This window comes from Amphibalanus amphitrite, unplaced genomic scaffold (assembly GCF_019059575.1).
Source record: "Amphibalanus amphitrite isolate SeventyFive unplaced genomic scaffold, NRLGWU_Aamphi_draft 000018F_arrow, whole genome shotgun sequence".
Classification (NCBI taxonomy): Eukaryota; Metazoa; Arthropoda; class Thecostraca; order Balanomorpha; family Balanidae; genus Amphibalanus; species Amphibalanus amphitrite.
In genome coordinates this window covers 765668-784349 of record NW_024881514.1, presented here as the reverse complement: position 1 = coordinate 784349, position 18682 = coordinate 765668, and the positions used below count along the sequence as shown (strand labels likewise).

At 50.9% G+C, this 18682-nt stretch overlaps 1 protein-coding gene across 7 annotated transcripts; it reads left to right on the top strand.

The window, feature by feature from the left end:
* Positions 1-402: 402 nt before the first annotated feature.
* On the top strand, positions 403-18429 carry LOC122388450 (AP-3 complex subunit beta-2-like). 7 transcript variants are annotated; one of them, XM_043379541.1, is made up of 24 exons: positions 428-455; positions 1296-1374; positions 4126-4274; positions 4571-4646; positions 5283-5453; positions 5728-5888; positions 6011-6113; positions 6314-6460; positions 6718-6888; positions 7121-7273; positions 7760-7765; positions 8250-8374; positions 8575-8717; positions 9034-9124; positions 9323-9452; positions 9663-9918; positions 10078-10281; positions 10589-10701; positions 10894-11152; positions 15600-15709; positions 16030-16218; positions 16572-16800; positions 17120-17264; positions 17451-18429. In XM_043379541.1, the coding sequence occupies exons 2-24, from the start codon at positions 1348-1350 to the stop codon at positions 17614-17616; spliced, it is 3324 nt and encodes a 1107-aa protein (XP_043235476.1). In that variant the 5' UTR covers positions 428-455; positions 1296-1347; the 3' UTR covers positions 17617-18429. The 7 variants fall into 7 exon arrangements, with proteins under 7 accessions (XP_043235535.1, XP_043235494.1, XP_043235525.1 ...); XM_043379549.1 differs by having other exon boundaries at positions 450-640; XM_043379559.1 differs by lacking the exon at positions 7760-7765 and having other exon boundaries at positions 408-455.
* The last annotated feature ends 253 nt before the right edge of the window (positions 18430-18682 follow it).

The following is an 18682-nucleotide window of genomic DNA, read 5'->3' as shown; positions in this document are numbered from 1 at the left end:
TGTAAAAGCTCCTGATTTATGCTCGTCTCAGCCTAAGCTACGGAACTGCTATTCCAGTTCAAAACCCATGTTAAAAAGTGAACTATTTCCTTTAAGCGGTTAAGCCCCTGGGTACATCTGCCCGATCTCAGAAGCTAGATTTGGAGGTCATACTTGAAAGCAGCCAGCAGGACGAGGCAAAAGTTGGAGGCCCCTGAAAATAGGAGGCCCCCTGGAAAAGGAGGCCCCTTGACAGGGTGGCCCACCCACTTTTCATGACGTTCCTACGCCCGTGAATACAAAATATTGACGGAAGTACAGAATTCACAACATGTTTTGATGTTTGGGTTCTGTAAGTTTTTTTGCAGTGGATTAATTAACCGAGCAATGAAATATTTGAGACCTTGATTGCGGCATAAAGAAACGATTTCTGCGCCATTCCTGTCGTGATTGCTTACCGGGGTGTCTCCGAAAGGGTATGTGGACGATGTGGACTATATTTTTTTAATATTTTAGCATAATCATTGAATTTGTGGCCTTGATTCAATTAAAGTACCTAAGTATTGTAGGCACACAACCTATATGTGGTGATAATTTGGTGAGAACTTGGCCTGGGGGATTTATGTAGCCCTGGCCCTTGAGTGAAACGTAAAAGGTCAAGGTGAGACTGTTTTTTTTACTTTTCAGATTTGATTTATCTTGCTTTGAGCCTGAGCAATAAAATGTACTTATTGCAGGCCAGCCAGATTGCTGGGTGAAGTTAAGTTGTTTAAAAAATGACGTCTTTGTTTTGTCCATGGAAATGCAAATTTCAATTCAACGGCTACGGGAGCATGTGTGCAGTCATTGATTGGAACTCACTGCCAGCCGAAGTAGTTCTTGCTCCAACCCTGAATGGGTTCAAGAACCTGCTTGACAAACACTGTTTGAGACTTGAGACATGTGTACGATTTCCATGGGATATTTTTATAACACGGTAACATATACTTTAAAAAAAATATTGCGGACCTAAAGTAAATATTTACCCTTTAAACATGGCTGGCATTTTTTATTTTGCCACATTAGCATTGGTGTGTGCACATGGGTAGTTATTATAATATCAATATGAAGAGGTGTCACCACACCTTCATGTAAACTTTGGAATGCTCTGCAAATTAGAATGTGAAATGTACAAACACATCCTGGACTTTATCATTTTGATTTGCATGTGTGTATGTATATCAGCATCTGTGTTTTCCACCTGAGTTGTTTTTGGTTTTGGCTGCTTGTGGTGTGGGCTGTGGCTATATCACTATGTGCACTGACCATTGTTTCAGAAACCACTTCATTGGTAGCATTGTTTTGTAAACCAAGCTTCACCTACCACAGATGTGGGATCCCAAAATGCTACCAAGGGTAACTACTTGCATTTTCTTTCATTTTCTGTCTTCATTTTTCTACTCTGTCTTTTGAATGTCTATGAAACACTTTTTTCTCATACCAATCTTGTTTCAAATGTGTCGTGCCCCTTTTTCACATGCACTCTTCTTTTTATATATTTACATTTTCTCTCTTCTGTGTTCTCTTCTCTGTTCTTCTCTTCCGGCCTGCTCTTCTTTCTTTCCTCTCCCTTACTGGCTTACTCACTTGCTGTCTTATGCTCTTAGATACTTTGTCCCCAGCATGTGCATGTTTGTATTAGAGCTCTTCTCTGACATGTGTTCTATAGCTTATATGTTACCTACCTAGTACCTACCGATGCTACACTTATGAGTCAGCTATCCCCATATATTTATATCTTCTTAGCAAAGTTAAGTAGGTATGTACACCAAAAGAAAATTTATGAGTAACATGTTACCAGTCTGGGGGTAAAGGGAAGTGATATATTTCATTGTGAATGAACAAGCGTTTGGAATATACCACCTTTTTTGGAGTGTACTACTTGCCCTCCACCTGTTCCACGTACTTCAACAAAATGTATTTTGCAGGTTGCATGCATACTTTTAAACATATCTGTACATAGATACTTATTTTGAAAGGTCATCTGTACAGTGCTTTACCATTTAGCATATGGGTAATCCACATAATCACATCACACTGCCCTATCACAGGGCTAGTCAGTGATAAGCTTGGCCAGAAATTGACTATTTGGGTATCAAAGTAGCCATTGTTCAAGAGAGGAATGACCAAGCCGGAAGCCCTGATATTGAGAGGATCATAGTGCTGAGTGCTGACTGCTGAATGAGTGTGTCCAAGAAAAGATCAATGCTAGCAGCTATACCCTAGTGTGCAGTGTCCATTGTACGTACATATCAGACTAGTGGGTTGCTATCAGTACAGGGAGAATTGAGAAATGTTTTAACAATGACACTCTAACACTCTTTAACCCGCGCCGGGCCGGTGCTCTGAGCTTCCGGGCCGGGGGTGTCTGAACACCCCCCATTCTAACTCGGCTCCTGGGTCACGTAGCGACACGCGGTAAGCGGCAATCGAAAGAACGTCCAAAATAAGGACGAAAACACTTCTGTCGTTTTTTGAGTCAGGTCAAAGGTCAGGTCACCAGAGTTCACCAAAGGTAAAATGTTGACTATTTCAACATTTTGGAAACTGCCAACGGCTATCTCGGGAACCGACAGAGCTACAGCGCCGCGGAAAAGCGCATTCGATAGCCCTTTTACAGACCTTTCTGGTAATGTTCTCAGATTTGACCTCAGGTCAACGGTTTAGCCTCCAGAGGGCAAAAACTCCAAAAATAGCCGTTTTTACGAAAAACGCCTTTTCGGCAATAACTTTTGACTAAAAAAAGCCATGACATTACTTTTGCCAGCATCATGTTCCTCTCGTCGAGACGCGTCGAATGAACTATAATTTGACCTTGAAAGGTCAAATTGAAAATTTGACCTCAGGTCAAGGTCATGACCTGACCGGAAAAGGTCATGTTGCATATCAGTCGATCTGCAACGTCGAGCCGAACACATTTAAGGCGTTTTCAGCGCTCTAGCACGCCTCTATCAGAAGTTATTAGCGAAAAACTGTTAGATTCTGTTCGTGACCTGAGATGACCTCGGGGACATCGAAAAACTGTTAGATTCTGTTCGTGACCAGAGATGACCTCGGGGACATAACCAGGGATCACAGTTGCCATTTTCCGGCTCAGTGTGTCAATTTTACCTACATCTCGATATTTGAGAGTGTCTAGAATAGCGTTGGTGCAAAACAGGCGCTTTTCAATTTTCTCCCATTGACTTATAATGGAGAGGCCGCAAAATTGACCTGACCTTAGGTCACCGGTATCAAAATTCCGAGATAACCATTTTATAGATAATGCTGCTCTAATCAATCGCTGAAAGTTTCAAGGCAATCGATCAATCGGTGTATCTATGACGAGCATTCTTATTTTTTCTGAGGTGAGGTCACTTCACTTGGCGTGACCTGGTGACCTGACCTAAGGCGACCTGGGTCTGAAATTTTCACAACACGTGCGGAAAAGATGCCCGAACAGGTGTGCCAAAAACGGCGGCGCTCTGCGCCGCCGTTTTTGAGATATCTGCGAAAAACTGCAGGGGGGGGGGTGTTCAAACACCCCCGGCCCGGCGCGGGTTAACACAATGACACAATAATACTCATTTTGGTCAAGGGGATAATCACATGTCTCTGTGTCGTGACACTCATGATAGTGACATTGGTACTAAAAAAAAAACAAAAAAAACAGGTAGGTACTAGGTAGGTAATCGTTTAGCGATGGCCAGCTTATTTATGCAAAGCTAGGGTACCTGGGAATGGCGAGCGACGCTTGAACAGATAGAGTGGTGAGAACTATGCCGCCATATTCTACTGCGGCTCTTTGAACTTTTGGTGTTAATTGTTACCGATGAACCGGGCAAAGGTGAGGTGACCTGGATGGATGGTGAGTGCTATGTGATAAGCTCTAGGTAGCGAGTGCCTGAGCCTGTAACCTCCCATTTAACCATCGGCAATTAATTGTTGTAAATAGTCAAGCTGAATGGACATAAACTTATTGCGTTTTTCTCGAACTTCCTGGCAGTCTAAGGCATGTGATCATACCATGCCGCTTTCTCTTATGTGGTATTGAGGAATCTGAACTTGCCGTCGTCCCAGCGCCCGCTGTGATGGCCGCCCTCACAGCTCGTGTCGTGTGCGCGCCAGATCGCTCCGATGGCGACCTCGGTGGGCGCGGCCGGGTTCGGCGCGGACGTGCGCTCCGGCATGGCGGCCGGCGGCGGCGGCGGCGGCGGCGACATCGAGTACGGCAACGAGGCCACCCCGGCCGGATTCTTCAGCGCCGACTTCAAACGGTTCGTCCGGCAATCGTAGCTCTCATACTCCTGTCTCCGTAGACCACCGTTATATGTGCGTCTGTGTCTCGGACTTGTGTCGACCTACCTGGCTGTGGAGCACCGATGTGTCTGTTCTGTCTCGCACTCGCTGTCTCTCTCAGTCTCACTCAGAAGTCAGAAGACCATCGGTTGATGCGTGTCTTTGTCTCGAACTTTCGGTCTCCGCAACTGACCCAATCGTGGTTTATAGCCTGTCCTGTCGACGTCATTTGACTGTCCTCTGTGTTGCAACCTGACCACCGCCCTGCCGGCAGACATGACGACCTGAAACAGATGCTGGACTCCAGCAAGGACAACCTCAAGCTGGAGGCCATGAAGCGCATCATCGGGGTAAGTGTGACGTCAATTGACTCCAGTGACGTCATCACTGACTATCTGATTGTCCGTCAGAAACATCGTCATTTTGCACCATTTTGTATTGTTTTATTCATTCTTTTTTTATAAATTTAGTCCGAACCTTTTGATTGGAAGGATTCACAAGGACAGAGCTAAGCGAAACTTGTTGCTTTGACCCTGCCCTCTACCCTCTGATCACGCAATTCCAGTTCTATGGCAGAATTTAGAGTCCAAATTTTAACGTGCGCACATAGCCTCGCACGGCCAGTCCCCTCACTGACTTCGCTTGGCTACGACCTGCTACCAACCGCAACCACACCTGTCAGGAGGCCCATAAACGTCAAGCGCCCGTCGCGCTTCGAACCCGGACTGTTGTAACCGGGAACGCGTGCTCTCACCACGCTGAGTCCAACGCTCCACCGACTGAGCTACGGGACCGGCCTGTTCTATTCATTTGTGTTGTATTGCTCATGTTTTGTGTTTATGTATTTGACCATTAACCTCAGCAAGGATTTCTGTATATGTGCGAACTAATTAACCCACCCGTTTCAGGGATGCCTGATGAAAAATATCCCAGTGTCTGCCCCACTCACTCTTTCTAACCCTGCTCTACTTCTATTACCCTACCAGATGGTGGCCAAGGGTCGGGACGCGTCCGACCTGTTCCCGGCCGTCGTCAAGAACGTTGTCTCGAAGAACATTGAGGTGAAGAAGCTGGTGTACACGTACCTGGTGCGCTACGCAGAAGAGAAACAGGACCTGGCGCTCCTCTCCATCTCCACATTCCAGCGCGCCCTCAAGGTACGGTGAATGGGGGGGGGGGGGGAGGGGCGTGATGCAGAGGGAGGTACCGCGGTCAGCGTAGGGGAGATATCTAGCACACCATGTAAGGAAAGGAGAGGCATTGCCCTTTTGAGGTGGTTCATTGGCGTTGTGGGATAGGTGTGGGAGAGGGAGGAGAAGGGGCCGTCGAGCCCTGCCGAGACGGCACCGCAGACCCAGCTCACAGCTGCCGTTCACCCAGCAGTCCCCCTCCGCCGACTGGCTGACACCCCTCCCGTCTCCGCCGCCACAGGACCCGAACCAGCTGATCCGGGCCAACGCGCTGCGGGTGCTTTCCTCGATCCGAGTGCCCGTCATCGTGCCCATCATGATGCTGGCCATTAACGACTCGGTGGTCGACATGTCGCCCTACGTGCGCAAAACGGCCGCCCACGCCATTCCCAAGCTCTACAGGTGAGATACAGCCCGTGTAGTGTGTAGTGTCCCGACTGACCTCTGGGCGCCCGGCGTGTCGTGTCAGTCTGTGTGCCATGTTCTGTGTGCTCGCTGACCTCTGCGGCGTCCGTCTGCCGCAGCCTGGACCCGGACCAGAAGGAGGAGCTGGTGACGGTCATTGAGAAGCTGCTGGCTGATCGCACCACGTTGGTGGTCGGATCCGCGGTCATGGCCTTTGAGGAGGTCAGTAATGCTGCCGGGGATGATCCCCGCTGTCTGCTCAGTGTCGAGGTTTTGGGGGATTCGTGGCATACAGTCTGCAAGGTCTTTAGTTTACGTTGAATATGAGTTGCCTGTTGGACTGGGCATTGAACACTCAGTCTGCCTGTAACTACAAATGTTCAGTGTCCTTAAAGTCGATCATTCTGCCTGTCTGAATTCAGGTGTGTCCAGAGCGGATTGATCTGGTGCACAAGAACTTCCGCAAGCTGTGCAACGTCCTGGTGGACATCGAGGAGTGGGGCCAGGTGATCATCATCAACATGCTCACCCACTACGCCAGGACCCAGTTCATCGACCCCAACCTGCAGGTGAGCCCCGCCGCCCGCCCGGGGGAGGGGGATTGGCACGGTTCGTTAGGAGTGACCCTGTCATTGGTTATCAGGCTGAGGCTTATTTGTGTTTCCCTTTTGATTGTAGTTCATGTAATGTCCGTGTGGCGAGTGGCGACCGAAGTCTCCTGTCGTTGACAGCGTTACCATTCTGTCAGTGTGCTATCACATTCTCCATGGGTGTCTTAGAGTACTGTCGCCGTCCTCGTCAGTGACAGTATTATTCCCTCCCTCAGGACGGCCCCGGTGACCAGCCGGAGCGGCCGTTCTACGACGACTCGGAGTCGGAGTCGGAGTCGGAGGGCAGCGACGCTGAGGGGCAGAAGCGGAAGCCGTACGTGATGGACCAGGATCACGCGCTTCTGCTGAGGAGCACCAAACCGCTCCTGCAGAGCCGGAACGCCGCGGTGAGTGCATGACGAAGTGGGGAGAGATGGGTACTTGGTGGGGAGAGAGAAAACGGGACTGTTTGACGGATCGCTTACATTTCGGTTGGGTAGTATTGAAGAAGGAAGTTTCATTCCTTTCTGGTAGTGATCTGTCGGTTTGGGACCTTTCCAGTGTGGCAGCCGGTTACCTGTGAGCTCTGTGACCTGTGGGCGGTGAATTGTCTGGTGACCTGTGACCTGTGACCCTCAGGTGGTGATGGGCGTTGCTCAGCTGTACCATCACCTGGCCCCCCGCTCGGAGGTCAGCCTCGTGACGAAGGCGATGATCCGCCTGCTGCGCTCCCACCGTGAGGTGCAGAGCGTCGTCCTCACCTGCATCGCTTCCATGACCACGCAGCGAAAGGTGAGTGCTCCGCCCGGCAGACGGGGTGGCCACTGGTCCGTCTGTGGGGTGGCCGCCGTCCCGGCATGGGTCCGCCTGCGGGCTGCGGCCGCTGTCCCTGTGTGCCGTGAGACCGCTTGGTCTGAGAGATCTGACAATCAACGCCTGTGCGCTCTGCTATTTAGCACATGGTCGCCCGGTGTGCTGTGCAAGTGTGCAACACTGCTCGTCCAATATGCCGCCGGTGTGCTGCTTGACTGACGTGCTCTTTGCTCCCGTCCCGGGTGTTCCTTCCTTGCCGTTCCGTGGTGTGCGCCTCCCTCGCCTTGCGGTGCTGTGTGCCTCCCATGCCATGCCGTGGTGTGTGTGTGTGTGTGTGTGTGCCTCCCATGCCATGCCGTGGTGTGTGCCTCCCAGCCGGATCTGGGATACCGCAAACGCCATGCCTCGTGTGCTGTTCTGATGTTCCGTTTCTCTATCCCTGCTGCCGTTGCTGTGACCCCCCAGGTCAGGGTAAGTATTTGAGAGCTAAAAAAAAAACATCGCAGAGCGACAGGCGGAGATCGCACGCTGACAGTCTGGACCATCAGTAGCCAGATACCGTTTGTAGCTCCCGGCTGACAGCCTCCAGCGTTAGGTGTCGGACCAGCGCTGACCACGCGGGTGGCGGCGGCGTGACTCGGTCCGCTACTGCCCCTCAATTATCACTGGGCTCTCAGATGTCGGCGTACTTTTGCACACCGCACTTATGAAGGACTTAAACTAATGGGTATTACGCGATCTGTTAGCTCGACATAAATAAATGCAGCTTCATGACTAACCAGTGTCTCTGGAGCTGATGGCATGCTTTGGGCATCGCTTACATGTAGATGATGACTTTTTATCCCCAGTCGGCTACCAACTATCTGGAAAATTTTAGGAGTGCTAGAAGTTGCTTGTATAGTTGCCAGGAAGCGCTTAGTGAGTGAATTAACTGATCTGGGCCCGTGTTTCGCAGGGTATGTTCGACCCGTACCTGAAGAGCTTCTTCGTCCGATCGTGCGACTCGAGCCATATCAAGATCCTGAAGCTGGAGATTCTGACCAACCTGGCCACCGAGTCCAGCATCTCGATCGTGCTCAGGTCAGAAGCCCGCTGGTGACCACGTTGCAAGCAGCAAGTCCTCTTTTATGTCTAGCACACTTCTTTTTTAACAAGACTTGGGTGTATTAAATTTTCCAACAAATAGAAGTTATTACAGCTTTTTTCTTTCTTTTTTTAATTAAATATTTCCCCTCTCACTGCCCATCCCCGCTCACCAGTCAATTTCACTGACTTCACAGGGAGTTCCAGACGTACATCGCCAGCCACGACAAGACGTTTGTGGCGGCCACCATCCAGGCCATCGGCCGGTGCGCCTCCAACATTGCCGACGTGACCGACACCTGTCTGCAGGGCCTGGTGGCGCTCCTCTCCAACAGGGACGGTACGTGGCGCTCTTCTCAGACTAGACGGTACGCAACACACCAGTCTGCAGGGCCTGGTGGCGCTCCTCTCCAACAGAGACGGTACGTGGCGCTCCTCTCCAACAGATACGGAACGTGACGCTCCAGAGACGGTACGTGAGACCTGCCTGCAGGGGTTGGTGGCGCTCCTCTCCGACAGAGACGATATGTGTCAACAGAGATGATCAGAGAAGTATGCGCCTCTGACGTTTTTTCTCGTCTATGAAGAGTTCGCCGTAACACTGTGCCTAGCCTATGTCTATGTGTCTGACGTTTTTTTTTTTGTCGTCTGCGCAGAGTCTGTGGTGGCCGAGAGCGTGGTAGTGATCAAGAAGCTCCTTCAGACCCAGCCTGGCGAACACAAGGAGATTATCCGCCACATGGCCAGGTAAGAGACTATGATCCCTATCCCTTTCGCTCGCACGTTAAGTTGGGATGGCTACTTCTCTGCATCGCCAATAGCACACCCTATTGGGGGTGACTGGGCGAAACGGAAGCTGTCATTCGTGGATGTTAATGCTGAGCGCTCAAGCTTAGGATTGGATGTGTGCTGACTTTTTGCTGACGCCGTCCTGCCCTCCGCCAGGCTGGTGGACCACATCAAGATCCCGATGGCGCGCGCCAGCATCCTGTGGCTGATCGGCGAGTACTGCGACCGCATCCCCCGGATCGCGCCCGACGTCCTCCGCAAAATGGCCAAAACATTCATCAACGAGGTGGGTGGACACTATGCCGGTTCCCGCGACTCATTTTGTCTTCAGCTAATGATATTGTGCTTATTATCTCACTGTGACCTTTTTTGAATAATGGACGTCCCTTAGTTGACCTCCGGTGCGCAGTGTGCATCTTGCCAACCCAGAGCAATGCTTCTATGATGTGGATCTCGTGGTGCCGGCTCTTCGCTCACGTCATTCCTTTCTCTCCAGGAGGACATTGTGAAGCTGCAGATCGTGAATCTGGCCTCGAAGCTGTGTTTGACCAACCCCGAGCAGACGGAGCTACTGGCTCAGTACGTCTACAGCCTGGCGCGCTACGACCCCAGCTACGACCTGCGCGACCGCGTCCGCCTCATGCGCCACCTGGTGTTCCCGGCCGACGGGCCCAACTCGCGGCTGGGAAAGTACGCCAGACGCATCTTCATGGCCACCAAACCGGCGCCCCGCCTGGAGAGCAGCTTCAAAGGTGAACGCGGGATGAGCGGCTGGGGCTCTGCAATGGCTGAACGGAAGTGCAATAGAACCCAACAGCTAATATAATTTTATTGTTCTCCCTTTGTGTGTTTTCGGCGTTTGTCCGCGGTATGTGTCAACGACTTACCCCAAACTTTCTATCCATCCACAGACCGTGACCAGTTCCAGCTTGGCTCGCTGTCCCACTACATCAACGCCCGCGCCACCGGCTACCGCGAGCTGGCCAGCTTCCCCGCAGAGGCGCCCGACCCGACGGTGCGCAACAGCGTGGTGCCTCTGCCGGAGCGGCCGCCCGAGCCGGCGCTTCAGCCGACCCGGCAGCGCGGCTTCTACTCGGACTCCTCGTCAGAGGACGGTGGGTGATAGGGGAGGGTTCTCCGGGGACGGTGGGTGATAGGGGAGGGTTCTCCGGGGACGGTGGGTGATAGGGGAGGGTTCTCCGGGGACGGTGGGTTTCGGAGGGACTCTTTAGAGGACGGTGGGTGAGGGAAGGTCCTCAGAGAGGATGGTGGGGAGGGGAGACTTCTTAGGCCGGCTGTGAGTGAGTCGGCGTGACCCGACTCAGCACAGATGTACGTATGTCTATTGTAGGTAGGTGGTGCTGGTGAAGGAGTCATAATTTTCGCTAATTACTGACCCTGTGCCGTCTCCCACGTCCACAGAGTCTGAGGACTCTGACAGCGACAGCAGCTCGTCCGGCAGCGGAGAGAGTAGCGGAGAAAGCAGCTCCGGGGAGAGCAGCAGCTCGGAGGACGCTGCACCGGCACGGAACAAGGTGGGCGGGGCTAGCGATAGACTCAGCAGCTGTCGGGGGAGTTTATTTAGTCCCGTGGAAGTGTTCTCCTATGCCGTGTATCTGTCTTACCGTGCATGCGTAAAGTGTCGGTCTGTCGTTAACCGTTTCGTTCAACAACTGATCCGTCCGTCTGTGCCTTGTGTCGTCTGATCGCCGCTCCGCCTCCTCCAGGCGCGGGCGCGCGCACCGCCGCCGACCCGCGGCGTGTCGGCGCTCCGCCCGCCGCAGGCCTCCTCCAGCGATTCAGACGAGGAGGACTCGGACGAGGAGGGGTCCACCTCCGGGTCCGGGTCCGGGTCCGACTCCGGGTCCGAGTCGGACGGCAGCGCCAGCAGCGCCGCCGCGCCGGCCGCCCCGCCTCCCGCCGCTCCGGCCCCGGCCGGCGGCGGCGGTGGTAACAGCGTGGATCTGCTGCTGGAGCTCGACTCGGGTCTGTAACCGCACCGGGCCGCGCCGGGCCGCCGCGGGGTACCGTAGCTGCGCTCGTCGGGGATGTCGGGCGGGCCGCTGGGGCTGCCTAGCTGAGCTGAACTGATCTGAACTGGGCTAGTTCAGCTCGTCTGTTTAGCCCAACAGCGGCCAGCCCGCTCTGGTCTGTTTGGTTCGTTCTGTTCTGCTCAGTTCTGTTCGGGCAGTATGCTGAGATGGTATGCTAAGCTGAATGCGCTTGTCCGATCAGTGTTTGCTATTTGGAGTTTCGTTTTAACGAACACACACATCTCGAATTGTCCCTTGAGCTTTTTATGTTCCCCCGCACCTTGCTGCCATCAGATTTTTTTCCATCTTTATCAATTATGCTATTTACACGCAAGTTACATATGCAGCGAGGTGAGCTTTTTTATCAACGACACCGAAACATTCGCGTACTTTACAAAGTGCACACAGTATCAGCAAAGGAGCCTGCCGCGCTAGCCCAGCCCTGAAATGTTTGCTTTGGATGCAGTCTCAAAAGCTACTACTTATGTAGAAGATTCTGAAGAAGAGTAAATTAATTGGTTAGTTGAAAGACAAGTGGTGCAGACTGCAGATACTACTATTCACGCTGGAGAAAAGAGATTTGCATTAAACCTTTTTGTTCTATTCGTATCTTTAATTCCATGTGATGTTTTGCTATTTTAAGATGGTATCGTGAAATGATTAATTTGAGATTGAAGTGTTAATTTTGCTAGATTCTTTGAAGCTCTACCCACAAAGGCACTATTGATTAGTTAGAGGCATTGTAGACTATATTTATAGAAGTTTAACTGTATGATGGTAGCTTTTCGTTATTAAACAATGAGTCCTATATATGAGAGCAAGTGACTTTTTCCACATTCTTTTTTCCTGAACTAACTTTCAAGCCTTTTAAAACATTGCGATTTTCGGAGCACCTTGCAGTGCAGAGTACTTGTCGTTCATTAGTTCTCAGCCATTTGTTACCAGTATCGCAAACCCTGTCCAACAATCACGGCTCACTCTGTGACGTTTTAGTCCCGGGTAGCACGCTGCATGGTTCAGTTGCTCGTTGGGCTGCATGTCTATACTTGCTCTGCCCGTCCTGGGCCGCCCAGTTGGGAGTGCCGGGATGGACCGGTACGGTTCTCCGTCCGGTTACGTGCCACTTATTGTAATTAACTTGTTGGGGAGTTTGGTCTGCAGATATTTATAAAATACTATATGGGGCATTCCACGATAGATCGACCAAAAAAAAATTAAATTGACACCCTCATATTTTATTTTTCGCTCAAAATTGGTGTATAGGGTAGAAATGGGCGGGAAAGCCAGCTGTGGCAAGGATAATTTTTTTTTTGACCTACAGTTTTCGAGATATAGCCTCGGGCAATTCCTGGAGGTCACGCAGCAACCCTATGTTTGGCGGCTCATAACTCAGAAACTATTGATTTTTGTATAAGAATAACTTTATGTCTTCCAACTCAAAATTAACCAAGGAAACTTTTGGCTATCTCGGATTTTCGATTTTCGAAAATTTTGGTCACGTGACCTCTTGACCTATTTTTTGAAGAGTGACCTTGACACTTTCCCACCTGAAAGTTAAAATTTGGTCTGATGACGATTCAAGCCTTATCAATGGTCGTTCATATGCGACAATAAAAAACATGGCTATCGGCCTGCATTGACCTCAGGTCAGGTCATCTTTGTGACCTGCCCATTATAAGTCAATGGCAAAAGTACCGGCTAGGCCACTAAAACGCATCGGACTGGTACAGTTACTTCATAATCATACCATATTAGGTTATTATTGATCACTCTGGTGCAATTTTGCATCAGTGACCCGCGGAAAGGTCATCCGAGGTCACATTATGACACGACATTCATATGCCTTTTATGTCTATATCTTTTGATAGAATAGGTATAGGGATTTGGGAAACACATCAATTAGTTCACTTTGGCCAGGCGCATCATGCCATACGCAGCCTTATATGTTAAGGTCATTTCGTGACCTTGACCTAGGGTCAAATTTTGGTCAAATTTCATATTTGACCTTTCGAAATAAAAACTTATACAATTCGATCCGACTGGAAAAAGCAAACACGATGGCGCTATTTTATACATCTGACTTCATAAACATAATAAGATATTGGCGAAAAACGTTTTTATTCCGTGAAAAATGTTTATTTTCAGCCAGATTAAATAACAATATTTTGGCGTGGTAAAGGCATTCGAGGTGCATAGACACGTTGGCGTAAGTACTTGTACCTAAGCAATTCACGCTCATATGACTCGGTGTTGCGGTCATTTCTACAGGTACCAATCTAAAAAAAAAATAGCATAGGTAGATATGTGATGATCAGCAGTTTCGTACATTTGGCATGAATAATAATCACTCACATAAATCACTCACAAGCTCGCTTCGCCAGGGCCAAAACTGTGAAGGGGACGAGACAGTACCACAGATTCTGTCCAGTTGACCTGACCACAGTCCGCGTCCACGAGCTTTCAGAAGATCGGGAGGGCAAGGAAGTCAAAGTGTCTTAGATAAGCACATACAAAGTAGACGAGCTTGGAAAGTTGCACTGTTGGATCGGACCAATGTTGTGTTGTGTTGTTGTGAATATGTTGTCGGTTTGCTGTGTGCCGTGCGTGCCGATTAGGGTGTACATAGGAAAATGTTTTATGTGAGTGATTATTATTCATGCCAAATGTACGAAACTGCTGATCATCACATATCTACCTATGCTATTTTTTTTTTTTTAGATTGGTACCTGTAGAAATGACCGCAACACCGAGTCATATGAGCGTGAATTGCTTAGGTACAAGTACTTACGCCAACGTGTCTATGCACCTCGAATGCCTTTACCACGCCAAAATATTGTTATTTAATCTGGCTGAAAATAAACATTTTTCACGGAATAAAAACGTTTTTCGCCAATATCTTATTATGTTTATGAAGTCAGATGTATAAAATAGCGCCATCGTGTTTGCTTTTTCCAGTCGGATCGAATTGTATAAGTTTTTATTTCGAAAGGTCAAATATGAAATTTGACCAAAATTTGACCCTAGGTCAAGGTCACGAAATGACCTTAACATATAAGGCTGCGTATGGCATGATGCGCCTGGCCAAAGTGAACTAATTGATGTGTTTCCCAAATCCCTATACCTATTCTATCAAAAGATATAGACATAAAAGGCATATGAATGTCGTGAGTCATAATGTGACCTCGGATGACCTTTCCGCGGGTCACTGATGCAAAATTGCACCAGAGTGATCAATAATAACCTAATATGGTATGATTATGAAGTAACTGTACCAGTCCGATGCGTTTTAGTGGCCTAGCCGGTACTTTTGCCATTGACTTATAATGGGCAGGTCACAAAGATGACCTGACCTGAGGTCAATGCAGGCCGATAGCCATGTTTTTTATTGTCGCATATGAACGACCATTGATAAGGCTTGAATCGTCATCAGACCAAATTTTAACTTTCAGGTGGGAAAGTGTCAAGGTCACTCTTCAAAAAATAGGTCAAGAGGTCACGTGACCAAAATTTTCGAAAATCGAAAATCCGAGATAGCCAAAAGTTTCCTTGGTTGATTTTGAGTTGTAAGACATAAAGTTATCCTTATACAAAAGTCAATAGTTTTTTAGTTATGAGCCGCCAAACATAGGGTTGAAGCGTGACCTCCAGAAATTGCCCGAGGCTATATCTCGTTAACCGTTCGTCGAAAAAAAAAATCATCGCCACAGCTGGCTTTCCGGCCCAAAACAACCCTCTAGACGAATTTTGAGCGAAAAATAAAATATGAGGGTGCACAGCTTTGGTCGATCTATCGTGGAATGCCCCATATCTGCATGGTTATGGGGTTGGCGGGCGGGTGGACTAGAGCTGTTTAGCTCGGCAATGCTGGACGGAATGTGTCTGCTCGTGCCTTCGGAGGGAGTATCAAACGTGCCTGTTCGGGGATACATGATTATCGCCTGTTATGTCGATTTGTAAATACAGGTTTGGTCGGTCTTTTGCTTTGTTTTGTTTTGTCTTGTTTTGTTTTCGTGAGCGGGACTTTTCCTTTTTAAATATGTTATGAAGACATATTATTTAAGGTAAGTTTCTTTGCTGTATTATGTGTTTGATGTTTGCATTTTGATGTTTTTACTTATTTTTAATAATGTGTTGGATAATTTTTTATGTCTGTACACCAGAGGTCTATGCCTACCTCCATTTGAGTCACGCTGCCATTTTTCTGGCCACTATAATTATGTGCCTAAACTAAATGAGCATTGAACATAAAATGATTGGATGCCTGAATATGGTGCGGCTGGTTTCACACAGTGTAATATTTCTAACGGCTAAGGCCGTATGGCGCTGTTTGTTAGCTATTGCGTTTCGCTCTGGCCGGCGGCGGTGTGCGGTAGACTGACGCCGGTCCCCCGTCCCCGCAGTACCGGCGCCCCTGGGTACAGAGCTGCTGACGCCTTCTCTGGGCGGCCTCCTGAGTCCCGTGGCGGCGTCAGGAGCCGCCCCCGCCACCGCCAAGGCGGATACTATCGAGGTGAGATGAATAGTCGGTGAGAGGCAGGGAGAGCTTACTACTGAAATTTACGTAGTAATGTGATGCATTGCAAGCATGTATGCAAGACGAATGCTTGTGTTTCTCCAAAGCTGCGTAGTGAGAATGAACCACGAAACACCACAATGTAATCTTGTGCCGTGCCCTTTCCCCTAGTGGTCTTTCTCGCATCCTCCCGCCCGTGCCACGAATTCTCTATTCGTTCTTTATCCCCGTCCCCCGCCATCCGGCCTCTTTGGTCCCTCGGTGGTCTGTCCTTCTACCGCCTGCCGTTGGTCTCACTGTCCCCCGTCCGTTTTCAGCTGGTGTCGGCGCAGTTCGTGCCCTCCGAGTACCGTGAGCTGGTGAACCCGATCACGGGCTCGGGTCTGCAGGTGCGCTACCGGTACACGCGCGCGCCGCACCTCTACTCGGCCGCTATGACCTCCGTGGAGCTGAGCTTCACAAACACCACCCAGCAGGAGATGACCGACATACACGTCGGACAGAAGGTGGGTGAACGCGGGCCCTCGGCGGCTGGCGAGCCGCTGTACCTCGGCTTCAGCAGTTGAGTGAAATGCTGAAATATGGTTGGCTCTATCACCCCTGACTGTGATGATGTAACTGTAACTGTGATGCCTTGTAGCTGAGTTACTACTGCTATCCCTTTGAGTTGCACAAATTCACAAATTCAGTAATTGGCTGTGCACCAGCTGAGGTGCTGGTCCTGTATTACTGATTTCAGTCCTGTCATGTCGGTCACTGGCACCTGACCCGAACGTGCCGGTCCCTAGCCACTGATCACGTCCCCTGCCGACTGACGCACCAACCCCAGTCTCTGACGTACCCACCCCTCTCCCCACAGACTCTGACGGCCGGTCTAACTCTGCACGAGTTCGCGCCGGTGTCGCTGCTCGCTCCCGGCGGCACCGTGGGCTCCACGCTGGGGGTCGACTTCCGCGACTCGACGCACGCGGCGCGCTTCGACATTGTGACGGGCGGCAGCCGCACGGTACCCGTCAGCCTGGCGGCGCCCATGGGGGAGATCCTGCGGCCCGTTACCATGAGTGACGACCTGTTCCAGCGGCGCAGAGGTTAGTTAGAGCATGTTTCAATCAGATTTCAGTGGGGAACCGTTACACCGAAGCAGAAATCACTGCGGGGCAGGGACACAGGCGGATGGGAACCTGCCGGTATGGGTCTGCAGTGGGGACCAGCACCGCCGAACTAGCGCCACCTGCATCCCTCCAGTCCTCACCAGCTGCAGCGACACTGACGGTGGCGCCGGTCGAGTGAGAGGGACAGGTGGCGCTGTTGTGAATAGAGCGGAGCTCGTATGCAGCTCCAGGCAATTCCTGCAGTGTCTAGCGTTCAACCATGACTGCATGTATGACCCCCTTTTCGCCCTTCCAGCCCAGCTGCGCGGTATGAACGAGGCCGGCGGCTCTGTGACGCCCGCCTGCTGTCCGACCCCGAGCGACGTCCGGAAACTGGTGCTGGCTGCTGTCAACGTGGCGGCCCTCTCCTCAGACACCGGGGACAACGAGAGACAGCTCAGGTGAGAGTCGGGAATCGGGATATAGGAGGGAGGGGCGGGTACAGACACGGGGGACGGATTCAGGCTTTGGTAAGAGGCGGTGTTCGTTCTAAGCCAACGAGTGGTGTGTGGATATCCATTATCCGATGCCCGCCTGTTACCCCGTGTTCGCTCCTCGCTGACGCGCGCTGCTGTCGCTGCTCACAGGTTCGCCGGCCAGACAATGTCGTCCGGCACGCTGGTGCTCATCACGGTGGGCCTGCCGGCCGCCGACGCCGGAGACGGGGCCGCCGTCACCGTCACCGTCAACTGCGAGAAGATGGTGGTGGGCAACATGCTGCTCAAGGAGCTGAAGACCCAGCTGCTGAGATAGACCGACCGTACGGCGGGCACGGAGCACGGTCCGGTCAGTCAGAGGCGAACGGCCTGTCAGCTGGTCAGTCTCTTAGTAAATCAGTCCACCAGTCTGTCAATCAGTCTGTCCGGTAGTCTATCCGTCAGGAACAGCCAGGCCGAGACAAGAGGCCCGTACAGTGGACTCGGGCTGCCCTGCTCGTGTGCTGTACCAGGCAGACCCCCGCGGATTGAGGGGCTGTCTGGCTGCCGTGAAGGGCTGACGACTATCGTGAGGGCTGATAGGCTGCCGTCAGTGACTGACGGGCAGATCTGTCCGTCTGTAGTGTCGATGTGCCTCCCTCCCTTTTAACTCCTGAGGCTCAGAAGACTGGTGGCTGGAGTAACTGCTTCGTTTCCACGTGCTCTATACTTGTATCTGAGGAACAATCTCCCTTGTGCTTTTTCTATAATGGGGCTTCAAACTACATTCTATTTTCCTATTGCATTGAGCTGGTGCTTACCAACTATAAATTATCTGTTTACTGTTATTAAGTATTTCGCGTGTCCATGTGGGAACGAGAAGAGGGCCGGGCCCATGTCTGGCAGTGTTGAATGGTGCGTGGTGTCCAGTAGTTAGTAGCCATTCTAGTCACTGGACGCACCAGTCGATTTCAGTCGTGTGCGAGGGAGCTTTAGTAGGCCTCCAGTGGGATAGGGGACGCCTCCCGTTCAACACATTCCTGTGCCAGCCTAGAAGTCCATTATACTAGGACGACTCTGTTATTGGGATATTCGATATCCCAATCATCGGGCATATATCGTTATTTTGGGAAATATATGTGCGCATGCTTTCTTTGTTGTGAGCGTGCTAAATTGCAGGTGTTCAATTGTGGACGGATGAGACAAATGAACGCGCATTGGGAACGCTGTTTATCGGGTCGCCGTCTGGCCAGCACCTCTGGGGGAGATGCTCGATTCTGAGACTAAGACAGGCCCTGATATTGCCGTCAGTGGCTCTCCCGACTCCCCGTGTCTCTCACTGTGTGTGTGGGCCCATCAGGGGCTCTGAGACTAGGGTGGGTCCCGGCCCCCGGCCCCGCCGC

Excerpts from the sequence above, each read along its gene's own strand:
- LOC122388450 (XM_043379541.1), top strand. The coding sequence starts at position 1,348 with ATGTGGGATCCCAAAATGCTACCAAGG. Across the intron at positions 5,889-6,010 it reads GCCATTCCCAAGCTCTACAG|CCTGGACCCGGACCAGAAGG; the intron begins GTGAGATACAGC and ends CGTCTGCCGCAG. Across the intron at positions 6,114-6,313 it reads CGGTCATGGCCTTTGAGGAG|GTGTGTCCAGAGCGGATTGA; the intron begins GTCAGTAATGCT and ends GTCTGAATTCAG.